This window comes from Triticum dicoccoides, chromosome 2B (assembly GCF_002162155.2).
Source record: "Triticum dicoccoides isolate Atlit2015 ecotype Zavitan chromosome 2B, WEW_v2.0, whole genome shotgun sequence".
Classification (NCBI taxonomy): Eukaryota; Viridiplantae; Streptophyta; class Magnoliopsida; order Poales; family Poaceae; genus Triticum; species Triticum dicoccoides.
The window spans coordinates 815,871,016-815,882,782 of NC_041383.1; the positions used below are offsets into that span (position 1 = coordinate 815,871,016).

At 43.9% G+C, this 11,767-nt stretch overlaps 1 protein-coding gene across 1 annotated transcript; it reads right to left on the reverse strand.

The window, feature by feature from the left end:
• Positions 1-7,269: 7,269 nt before the first annotated feature.
• LOC119361548 lies at positions 7,270-11,182 on the reverse strand. Its single transcript, XM_037626706.1, has 3 exons — positions 10,627-11,182; positions 9,580-9,809; positions 7,270-7,899 (listed from the first exon to the last, which is right to left on the reverse strand). Exons 1-3 carry the CDS (start codon positions 11,180-11,182, stop codon positions 7,270-7,272), a joined length of 1,416 nt encoding a protein of 471 aa, XP_037482603.1.
• Between the last annotated feature and the right edge of the window lie 585 nt (positions 11,183-11,767).

The following is an 11,767-nucleotide window of genomic DNA, read 5'->3' on the forward strand; positions in this document are numbered from 1 at the left end:
CAAACTCCTAAAAAACTGTACACAAACAAAGTACTTCAGTGGATGAGCCGTTCAATTTGAGGAGTTCGGAATTGTAAACAAACTCATGAAAGTTCAAGTAATGTTTGCTGCAACCGCAAAGAAGGTGATATTGATATGAGAGAACCAGTAACGTTTGCTATAGCAAAATGTTGGCATCACCACGAGTAAGCATCTGAAACACATGAAGATTTTCTCTCCTTTTTTTTGTAAAGTGAACATGCATTGGCTTTAGACGTTGACCAAAGAGGCCCTACATATATATCGTGGACCTTGCTCCTCAAAAATAACAACTCTGTCCTAAGGGGAAAATATTTAGGGATTTTTTTATAGACTTTCATTTTCAGGTTCCAAACAATAATTAATACACAGGTGGCCGGTATATCTTTCTTATTTTTATCACAAGCTATTTTACTAATTCAATTTTCAACAATAACATAACCAGAGGTACGTCCAAATGAGCTAGACATTCCTAGAGCGACCAAAATGAATAGAAACAGGAGCGGAACTTTGGTAATGTTGAAAAGCTTCCATTATTTTAAATTGCCATTGTAACCTTAAAAGATTCTAACTCTGTATGAAGGACATATTTTGAAATGATTTGGCAACACAACCAAAAACAGGAACAAACCTATCACAGTTTCATGGCATGATAGTATGTAGACAGAACGACCTATTAGTTTGTAGATAACAAAGCACAAAGTTAGATGAAAGAAATATATGATTGACCTGTCACTGAAGAGAAATAATCACATCTGGACAAGCACCTCAAAATGTCCTTTTGAACAATTCCGCAAAGAACCACTGGCTACTGGACCTGAATAACAAATGTAGCAGAAAACAATGACGTTACACATGGATTTGTAATCATATCGTTATTGTAGCCGAAATAACACCTTGCATCATAAAACATATATGATTATTGGCCTTAGATGTTCTACCCATCCTTTTTCCACCTCATGGAGAAATGATGGAAGCAGTACATTAAATCAAAAACCAAAGTTAGAACGATAATGACTTTTCTCACTAAAACTCAACATAATGATGAACTTCCACATAGATCTTGAAAAATAAATCAGCCATGTGACCAAGAAATAGCGAAAAAGTGCAGAAGTGCGTATGGGTTGGTGACTGGACCTCTTACCCTGTCAACAAATTAGAGCAAGATACTCGGCTTGCAAAGGTACAATACGCCGCCGCGCATTCAGCTGAGCTGACCCCCTTGAACTTGCAAGATGTGCGGGAATCCCACAAGAATGAAAGGCCTCATAGATATCCTCCCTGCTGAATCTTGTGCCAGCAACAGCAAGTTCCTCACACTGAAATCAAGTGTCGTCCTGAGATTATGAACACCAAGGGATAACAGGAAAGAATAAAAGCAATAGGAAGAGGAAAAGCCACTGTAACAGCACGGTAACGGATGTAGACGGCGACGACAACGAGGCGTACTCGACCTCAACTACCGGTTCCGACGTCAACCATCTCCATCTCTTGCGGTGTGGAGGCAGCCCAACATCCACTATTATTTGCAACAAACCTTAACTGGCCAGTATCTAAAATAATTGCCATATCGGCAAGGAAGGAACGACCAACACAAAGACACATTAGTTTGCCCGTACACACGCATATAAAATAAAACAAGCTGAGAAGGAATTAACAAGCTATAGAAGTACATGTAGCCATTCAAAGAAAACAACTGCCTATCAGATAGAACCAAAGATGCATGGACGGGCAAAAAAAATTTGAATCCCGAATCAGACAAACCTGTCTGGTAGACGATGATGTTACAACCAACAGCGAGCAAGACGTACAAAATAATAGATCAAGCCTACACATCAGCCCATGCTCAAAGAAGCGAGAACAACTGGGAAAAGGCAGATCGAGGAAGGGGAAAGGGAAACACAACGTCTGAGGAGAATGGATACGGCAGCGCCACCCTCTCCTCAACTTAGACTTCTCCGCGAGCCGGATGGTGGGGTTACAACAGCAGCGAAGCAGAGGAAGGGAGCTAGGGAGGGGATGTGAGAAATTACCTTTGCCATGAGGAGTCACAGGTCGTCCTCGTCACCTATCCCGCTCCGCCGCGGATCTGCGTCTCCGGTGCTGATGCCTCACCACCGCCCACCCTCGTTCCCATCTCCCATCATCTTCTTTGCTGCAACATCATCGATCCACCCCTCCCTTTTCGTGGATCTCGGACGCGGAGCTGGGATGGGGGCTCCACCGTGGATTGGGAAGGACTGCAGGAGCTGTGTTTCGGGCGAGATGGGGAGGGAAGAGGAAAAGGCTGATATGGGGGAGCGGGGGGACGCTCGAGAGGTCTTCCTACTGAGGCCGGATCGAGGCCGACCACGGGGCGGCCGCATCTGGGCCACTCTGCGTCGCCGCGACGGTCGGCGGCACGAAGAGGAGGGAGGGGCTCGCGACGCGGGGGGGAGGGGGGGGGAAGGAAGGGGTGGCGGCGAGTGCGGGCGGGGGCAGCGGCTAGGGTTTCTCCACGGGGGAGGCTGCGTTTTATATGCCTGCGCGTGATATGACTAAAATGCTCCTGGCGGGGCATGGAATTTACAGGCGGTGGCACGAGTACTGTTCACGGCGATTTAAAGGCGGCGTGGCTGGCTTCATCCTGCCTAGCGGTTCTTCAGGGTTTATAGGTTAAATTGCATAAGTCAGGCCTGTGAGCTACCAGATCATCATAAGGTGGTTCAGGGTGCAAGTCTACTCCAAGGAAGAAAATTAATTTATAGAGTATCCAGTGTCAGGTCCTCCAGGGATGTTAGATGGCTCGAGTTCTTGTCACAGAACACAATTGAACCAAATATGTAACCAAGGACAGTCATTCTGTAGTTCAAGCAACTCATAGATACTCCCGCTGTAAACAAATATGAGATGTTTTATAGATCACTAACGTAGTGAGCTAAAACCACCGAATTGGGCAATTTTACCGAGGGGGACTGGTTAACGTGGTTACCATGGTTATCGAGAATATTTCGAACGATTTTATACTTGAATATTAAATTCAAATAAGTGAATGAAGGAACATTCGAACCAGAGACCTCTCAAAACATGAACTAGGTTGCTACCAACACGTCAGAACCAACTCTCATGATATTAATTAGATCCTACGTACTTTACTATAAATCAAGCGTTTAAATTCAGAAATGGTATTTTTTTTGCTTGGTATGGGGATTTACCGAGGGGCACGGAAATATGCGGTAACTACGGGAAATCTTGAAATTTCGACCGGTAACCAAAACCTTGGCTAAAACGTCTTACATTTGTTTACAGAGGTAATACCTTTTTTTCTGGCAACTTGAAATTTATTAAACTCAAAGCCAAGTCACTAACTTCAATGTGCTTGCACTCTGATAATTGATAGCAGGTAGAAGGAGACTACCTTGGTCGGAAACAACTATACATCCTAAGCCTGTGTATGAGCTAGCTTATTGTTCTCCCTTTTGATTTTGAAGATTCGGATAATACCGAACAAACTAATGCAGATTGGATCTGATTGTTCCATGCCACGGGTGCTTTTCGTGCTGCTGCCTTGGCAGGAGCTTGACAGTCAGTTAAGAAGGCATCTTCTCCAGTTTGAGCGGCCAATACCTGGGGCTTGGGCTTTCCGCCTGCAATGCAGATTCTGCAACTGAAGTCGCTTGAATCTGTTTGTGCTCGCTGGAGTTCCAATGTATTAGTGCTAGAGTTCGTGCCTTACTTCTTATAGATCTGAAACACAGGAAGCAGACGAAGCCGCTCTCAATGCAGCTTGATTCTTCTCCTGTAAATATTGAAGTATTATTTTCAGGATTAAACACAATCTTCCATGCTGAATTGACAAAGTAATGCCTTGTTTGAAGTTCAGTCCATTGTGATATTGTCGCTACTGCTGTAGGATCAACTGCTTTATTACTTTATTTTACTACTCAGATTTGTACTTTATTGCTTGCTTGTTTGAATATTTCCGCAAGTTTCATAGGAGTTCTCCGCACGTCCCCCGCGTCGTCCCCAGGGCGGCTCGGGGGAACCCTAGGTACGCCGCCGCCGCTCCCCTCTACAGCACGTCCCTGTTGGAGTTAACCTTGTTGATTAGCTATTCATCATGTTTAAGTTTTTCTCTATGCATTTAGTTGGGTCGTCCAAGCTAGTAGGGTGTTAGCTGATTCAAAATAAGTCATCAGATTAGAGAGTAGTGTGCATGGCAAGTTTTGTCGTGCCAAGTTATGAGTGTCGCATGGCACCATGCATGTGTAGCAATGGCACTAGTGTGTGTGTGTGCCGTTGGGTTGATCTAATCTGCATGGATGTGGTAACGGCATGAACCAGCTATGCGTGGAGTCCGAGCGGCCAAGTCAGAGAGGATATAGACGTGGAGATATAAGCGGGTGCAGTTAGTTGCGGCATGCGCCAAGTGACCTGATCTCCAGTGACTTGGAAGTGACTCAAGCTGTGCATGCTAGTGCGGTTAGTGGAGCAGTATTAGTGGATCAGGCTGTTAGGCTTGGGCGTCCGTGTGTGTGAGCTATGATATAAAGCTCTGTAATCATGTTGTTTATTTTGTCAAGAGAGAACAAGAGAAAAGCACAAGTGCGTGTGCACCAGACTCTGTGTGTTCTTCTCCCGTGCGTGAGTCTTCTTCCTCCTCCTGGGCATAGCCAACAGTCCCCCCTCCCGCCGCCGCTGGATGAGTCCACCGGGCAAAGCCCGCGCCGGAGGACGGTGGCGGCGGGGATCTCCGCACGCTCGGCGGCCTAGGTTGCCGGCGTGAGCCCGTGGTGGTGGGAGTCTCATCCTCGGCGTCTCCAGCCAGCGTGGCGGCTGCCAGGCGCGGCGTCCTCGTCCTCTCGCAGGTGATGGGCTGCCGGCTGCTCGTGGCTGCCTCGACGCAACAGCGTCCCGAGGTTACAGATCTGGCTGTGGCGGGCTCGGCCGATCTGGCCCGTTAGCTTCGGCCGGCGGTGAGGTTGGTGGTCGTGCGTGGCGATGGCGCCGCCGCCGCGCAAGAGGTGCTTGGGCTAGTGGGTTCACATGCTGGTGGCGCTAGGGTTCCCCCATCCTCGTCCGGCAGCGTGAGGGTGCGGAGGTAGGGTTTCTTCGTGGGAAAGCCGACGGTGCGGTGTCTGCGGATGTCGCTCTCCTCCTGGGGGCCGTTGTGGAGTTCTCCGACCTCCTCCGCTCTCGGGTCACTTTCTTCGGGTGAAAGCCCAGGACCTGTGGTGCAGGACCAGACGATGGCGTGATACGTCGCTTCCCCTCCCGAGGGCGTCGTCTTGAAGATCGTGATTCCCTGCGTGCTTTTCGAGAGCTGGACTTGCACGACATCGCGGCAGGTGGCCGGCGATGCGCCCAGAGGTGGAGCAGTGTTTCCTCCTCCACATCGAAGACGACGGATCTTGGCGGCGTGGCGCAGCGGAGACTCGGCGCCCGATGCGTGTAGATGGACTCGCACAGGAGGAGGTAGCTATCTGGCGTCATGGTGGCGTCGATGGCAGAGTGGCCTGACAAGGTAGAAGCCTCAATATCTGCTCTGAAGACGGACATGTGGAAGATGGCGGCGACGACACATGTGAGTGCGTCAGACCGGTTTGTGCCCCAGACCCGGTATGTGGCTCGGCTGGGTGCTTCCGGCTTTTGATGATAGTTTAGGTGAGTGGTCTGGGTACTTGGCCCAGCTAGCATCCCTTCATCATATGAATAGGAGTAGTGGCAAATGTTGCCAAGATGGCGGATTCAGGCATATTGTTGTAATACTTTGTAGGGTCCTCGAGAATAATCAATAAAGTGGCCGCATGCATCTCCCAGATGCAGTGGCCGGGGTCATCCTCCTTTTCTAAAAAAAAAAAATTAGTACTGGATACTGTAAATCATATGCTGAAGTTGTTCCATTAAGCAAAAGATGTGCTGTACTGCAACACCCAACAGCCAGTTCCGACACAAGCACCTCTGCTACCCTCTCGCTTCTGTCTCAATCTGCCCGGCCTTACAATTTGCATCCCAAATGTGATTAATCAAGGGTATAGTTAATTTTCTACTATGAGAAACAGGTACTATAGCTTAGAAAACTCAAGTAGCCAACATGCACAGGCACATTTTGATCTAGTTTGGCCATGCGGGGTGACCGACATTTGTTAGCTTGGCAAAGCTCTTGTCTTCGACCAAAAACAATTACATTCGTCAATTCAACCCAAACTCAAATGTAGGTTTACTCCAAGCTGAAACATCTCTACCTAATAATAAAGCAAATTGGATTTCCGTCGTCCGTCATGCACTTTTGCAGAAAACCCCCTGCATTTTTTATGAATTAACCTGCAGTACGCACTTAAGTCATAACCGAACCGTTATTTTACATTTTTACGAAAACCCCTCTGACGTATTAGATAATTCACCCGCCGATCATATATAAGTCAAACAAATGTTTTTCTGAATTATTCATATCTTTTAAACCGTAACTCCGATTTTAATATGTTATATATGAAAATTGATTAGAAAAATGTGTAGAATCTGAATATGATGTTATTTTGTTTGTTAAATATTTTTTAAATATTATTTTGGAAGATATTTAAGTCAAACAAATATTTTTCTTAATTATCCATATCTATTAAACGTAACTCCGATTTTAACATGTTATATATAAAATTTGAATAGAAAAATATGTAGAATTTGAATAAGATGTTATTTTTAATATTGTAACCTATAGGGCACACCCGTTTTTCTTTCATACCACAACGATCTGGATTGCAAATAAACAACCACTAAAATCATAAAGAGACGAAAGAAAACATCGATAACCACACATGAGCACCTCTGAAAAAACTGGCAGGGGAAAAACAACATTCAAACACACTTTGGTTTGTGTGAACACTGAGGCCACTGAGGGTGAGAAGGAGGATAAGCGGCAACATAAAAATGATGCCTCGCTAAAATAAAGTGCATGAACATATTATGGTTATTGGGTTAAGAGTGTGTGTTATTTTTTTTCTCCCGTTGCAACGCACGGGCTCTTTTGCTAGTAATAAATAATAAAGGTACCTCCCTAGAACTTGTAGGAATAGAATAGAAGAAACATATATTGGTCTACTACTTCTTCAAGTTTGATCATGTAAGATCAAACAAACATACGTCCAGTTCTTCAGGTTTGATCACACAAGACAACATAAACATATATAGGTCTACTTCAAATTAGATTACACAAGACAACAAAATAAACAAATTAATTCCAAGTTTGATCGCCTAAGAGCATGAGCTAAACAAGAGTCATAGAGGGAAGATGTACCCCTCTGCCAAGTTGTCGAGCTTGTCCCTCACAAGTAGAGACCAAGCAATGACAACCTGCAGCTTAGCATTGCCAATAGTACATTCTTGAGTGCTTATTTGGCAATGTTGAGCAGGGAAGTCTAGCCGGGCTTCATCAGCAACAATACCAGACTCTGAATAGCCTTTCATGATAATCCTAAGCGATCCTTTTGATTCCACAGTAACAACACTCCTTGACAGAGGAAGGTAACCATCTAGTCCATCTTCGGGAAATTTTTCAACAGAATCAAGCAACACAACTTGCCGACATGCAGCAGAAATAGCACCTTGAGTAGACGTTGAACAAGAAACTTGTACACCATATTCAAAAGGAAATCCCCCTCCAACAACACGAATAGACAAGATAGTGGCCTGGATCGCACTACGAACAGTCTGAAGGCCCACCTCTGCAGTACACAGGCAGCCAAGGAAAAGAGCAGTATCACCACCGAAATGGTGGTGGTTAGTAGAACTCATCAATGCTTTGTCTTGGGGCTCTGCTCCATCTTTTATCCTTAGTTCAACTTCAAAGTCAACAGGGTACTCGGCCAGAATAGCACGAGAAGGGCCAGTCAAGTGCAAAAAAGGATCCTGCAAACATCATCATCGTTGTTGTCATTACTAACGCTAAAATGAAACATATGAGATTACATGGAAAGTATTACAAAGAATTGTATTTAAATAGACCATCATAACTTTGCTTAGGAACAAACTCAATGACTTTCATGTTCCTCATAACCGGAACATGAAGCTACAAGAGATGTTCATATTGGAAAGTTAACCAAACTGGAGATGTACTTAGTTACTTAGATGCATAGGCATAGTCAATCTGCATGCTACTTGTGTTTTCTCAGGTGCAAGCACAAGGGGTTTTGTGCCTGCATAACACTTTTTATTTTTTCCCTCTTATCTTTCTTTCTATCTTCGATGTCTCAAGTAAATAAAACAATTTAAGCTCCGGTGCATGCTCAGGCAGCTAGATAGGATGTCTTTCCTACATGGACGCCTAAATACGGTATCTTGTTAACTCAATAGTGTATCTCATTAACTGAAACACGTAGCAGCGAGTCACCGAATCAAATATCCAGGTTACATCATTGTGGTACCGAGGCATCAAATATCTACTTATTTGCGTCAATATAAGTGAGCGTAGACAATCACATGAAGGTTGCCATGTAATGTTTAGGAGGAAGATAATCTGTGCTATATTGCCGAAGTTACAATTGTGAAATGTAGCAACTAGATAAAAAATTAAGAAGTGACAGAGCTGATAAAAAAATGAGATCTTTGCCAAGGTGAACAAATAACACAAAGTGCCATCTCCCTCCTTTTTTGTTTCAATACATGTATATTCTTGCTTGCAAGGTCATATGAATCATCTATTTTTTCTTCTTATGGTTGTTTTAGTTGCATGCGCCTTAATACAAATAGCTAAAAAATACAGATATTTTGCTTAGAGAGGGTTTGATTTGTTGCCTGCCGTGCTTAATGTACAGAGGTGCTATCTATCTGTTTGTTTGAAATGCCTATGAATGAGAATGGTATTCCCTCCTAAGAGATTTTTGTACTGATGGACAGAGCACCAGGAATTAATGGTCATATTGATTGTTTGAATGTTCCTCTTGCTGCTGACAACAGTACAATTGATTATATCTCTGAATGAAAACTGACTCATCTTCCATGGTCATTAGAAGGTCGAAACGGGAGAATGACCTCTACTTCCTAAAATGTTTTCATTTTGGTTTACTGAATAAGCTAAATATATATCTGGGGAGCAAGTGTTAGAACACAGAAACCTATGATATTGCTGCTGTTGAGATATGTATGAAAATACTGGAATCAAATCTAACCATGCAACCATATCAACAAGGGCCCGCAGTCTGCCTGGAAGGTGCAGTATGGAAGCTGCTTGCATTAATCCAGAATGGATCTTGACTTCGGCCAGAAGTAGAAACTATTTTTTCATATAACCTCTTGTACTAATTACAACTAGATATTACTCACAGAGTGAGTTTGTTATCTGCTGTGCTACTCGACTAATCCTGCTGAGCTTAATTCCATTTCCTTGATGTGTAGTTATGCGTTGATAGGGATAAACTTTGCTTCACTCAAACTGTTTTCATCCAAGAGTAATGATAATTAAGCTATGCTTATTTAAGAACCAGCAGAGCCATATCGACCAACATATTAATTTTTTATATTTGCTAGTGTAAATGCTTAATACACAAGAGCTCACATGCAAGAGGAAGAAAAAAAAAGTCATATACATACCTTTTCAGTGAGTATTTGGCAGTTAGCCCTGGAGCGGGAGAAGAGAATGTTGCGGTTACCATCCACAGCGTCTCGAGCAGCAACTACGCCGTACACATAGAGTGGCCACTTCAAGCTGTCATCTAGATCAAAGATTTTGAAGGAGTAGATCTGCAATGCCTCGGTGGCGCAGCCGGAGTATGGGATGATACGAGGAGAAAAGGGGGTAAAGTACATAGGAGACAATGTGGCTGCAACATCAATGTGTGTAGTGTTATATAAATGTACAAATTACTAAACCAAGAGAAGTGCAATATTTTACTATACAAGAAGGAAAGCAGCATGTAATATGATTGCATTGACTGAGAAATGCATATTAAGGAACAAAAAGGAACCAAAAGCAGGAAATACATGAGCACATGGGTGCTTCCCTCACCGACATCAAATCGGAACATCCACTTGGGAAACTGTGAACTTGTGTGTATTTGTGCAGGTATATAGCTGTTTCACCATCCGTATCACTAGTGTTGCTTTCAAATGCACTGTAGTCCTGACTTTACTTCGTTATAATCACTACCATCAAACACCTAATACTTATTGTCTCCATGTTTGAATGGTACGGTTCGCTAGGCCTATGAGGGACATATGTATATGATCAATCAATACCCTTGGTAATTACTCACTTGTCTTTACAGTAAATTGGTGAGAGTTGATTTGTTCCTAAATCTGACATGCATGATGCATTAGTACACTGACATTATATTCTAGGAATTTGGTGTGGGTTTTTTCTAATTTGTGGCACAAGTACTAATTCCCCCTAAACTAGTACAATGAGTTTCCCCAGAGTTACAAAGTTTCTACCAAATTAATTACTAAAACTTTTACTGTACAAGAAGGAAAGGCAGCAAGTGATACGATTGCACTGATTGAGAAATTGATTCATATTAAGAAAGAACATGGAAGCAAAGCTGACCAGAAAGACTAATAAGTTAGGTTTTTTCAAAAAAAAAAAGAGAGACTAAGTTAGGTGAGATAATTAAGCAGCATAGATGGATGAAGGGCTCTTACTTATGTCATTGAAGCCTCCACACCTTAACACGGGGCTGCCCCAAATGGAGTTCCAACTGACACGGCGCTCTTTGTAAGCCGAAACTGCAGGAGCATCCTGAGAATTAGATTTGGCTGAATTTGGCGACCCTTGCCTCGCTATGATTCGGGAGATCTCCGCGCATCTTTTTGACAGGAGATAGAGTAATCTGACCGTCTCCAAGGGGACTGGGACACCGAGTTCCCTCAGAGATTGGACCCGGTAGCCCAGCTTGAGCGCCTCGTGCAAGAGCAGAGCGAGGGCCTCCTCTTGATTTGCAACGAGGTAGGGCAAACTCACCAGAGGCAGGCTCGCGACTTTCTGGTTCTGCTCGACCAGCTGAGGTGATTCGAGAGATAGTGATCTCCCCTCGGAATTAGTATGACGATTTAGGTAATCCTTCTTTCCGGCGATCGTCTCCAGGCCCCGGGACGTGGCCTCGCTCCTCAGCGTACTGGTCTCCCACCTAAGGGTCTCACGGTAGCGACGGAGAGCTTCCACCATGTCTGTTCTCGAAGTCGACGCCATGATGTCCATCTTCGTCTCTTGTCCCCAACACCGTTGATCTCTGTTTCCGCCTAGGGCTTCTTTTTTTCTATGTTATTATAGGATCTCTCTTCCCGCCGCCGCCTAGGATATATAAGATCTCCGTTGAGTCAGAGTCGGACTGAATCTCTCTTTACGTCGCCGATTCCGCCGCCAATTAGGCTTCAACCAACCGTCTTTTTCTTTTCTTTTTTTGAGTTGAAGGCTTCAACCAAGTTTTTTTTTGTTTTGTTTTGAGAAAAGGCTTCAACCAAAGTGGTCGGGAAGCAAGCTCAGTCGAGTCTGACGATTGTATGGTTGTACGTTCCTTTATCCACACCTTTTTTTTGCCGAAACTTTGTTTCTTTAGGGCATGTACAACGGTTGATAATATAGTCTTATCTTAAGTCTTGCGTGTAATTCAGAGATGATAAAAAAATATATCTACAATGGGTCATCTTTTAGCCTTATCTTCAATAACTAGCTATTCTAAAAACGTGGTGAGACATATTGTACTAAGAGATCATTTCTTATGATTTCTCTCTCCTCCACATCATCATTATCCTACGTGACATTCCTAAAATAGAACCATTGTAC

Coding starts and splice junctions, on each gene's coding strand:
- LOC119361548 (XM_037626706.1), bottom strand. CDS start 11,182: ATGGACATCATGGCGTCGACTTCGAGAACAGACATGGTGGAAGCTCTC. Junction 9,810..10,626: donor TGGAGGCTTCAATGACATAA/GTAAGAGCCCTT, acceptor TTGATGTTGCAG/CCACATTGTCTCCTATGTAC. Junction 7,900..9,579: donor GCCAAATACTCACTGAAAAG/GTATGTATATGA, acceptor TGATGTTTGCAG/GATCCTTTTTTGCACTTGAC.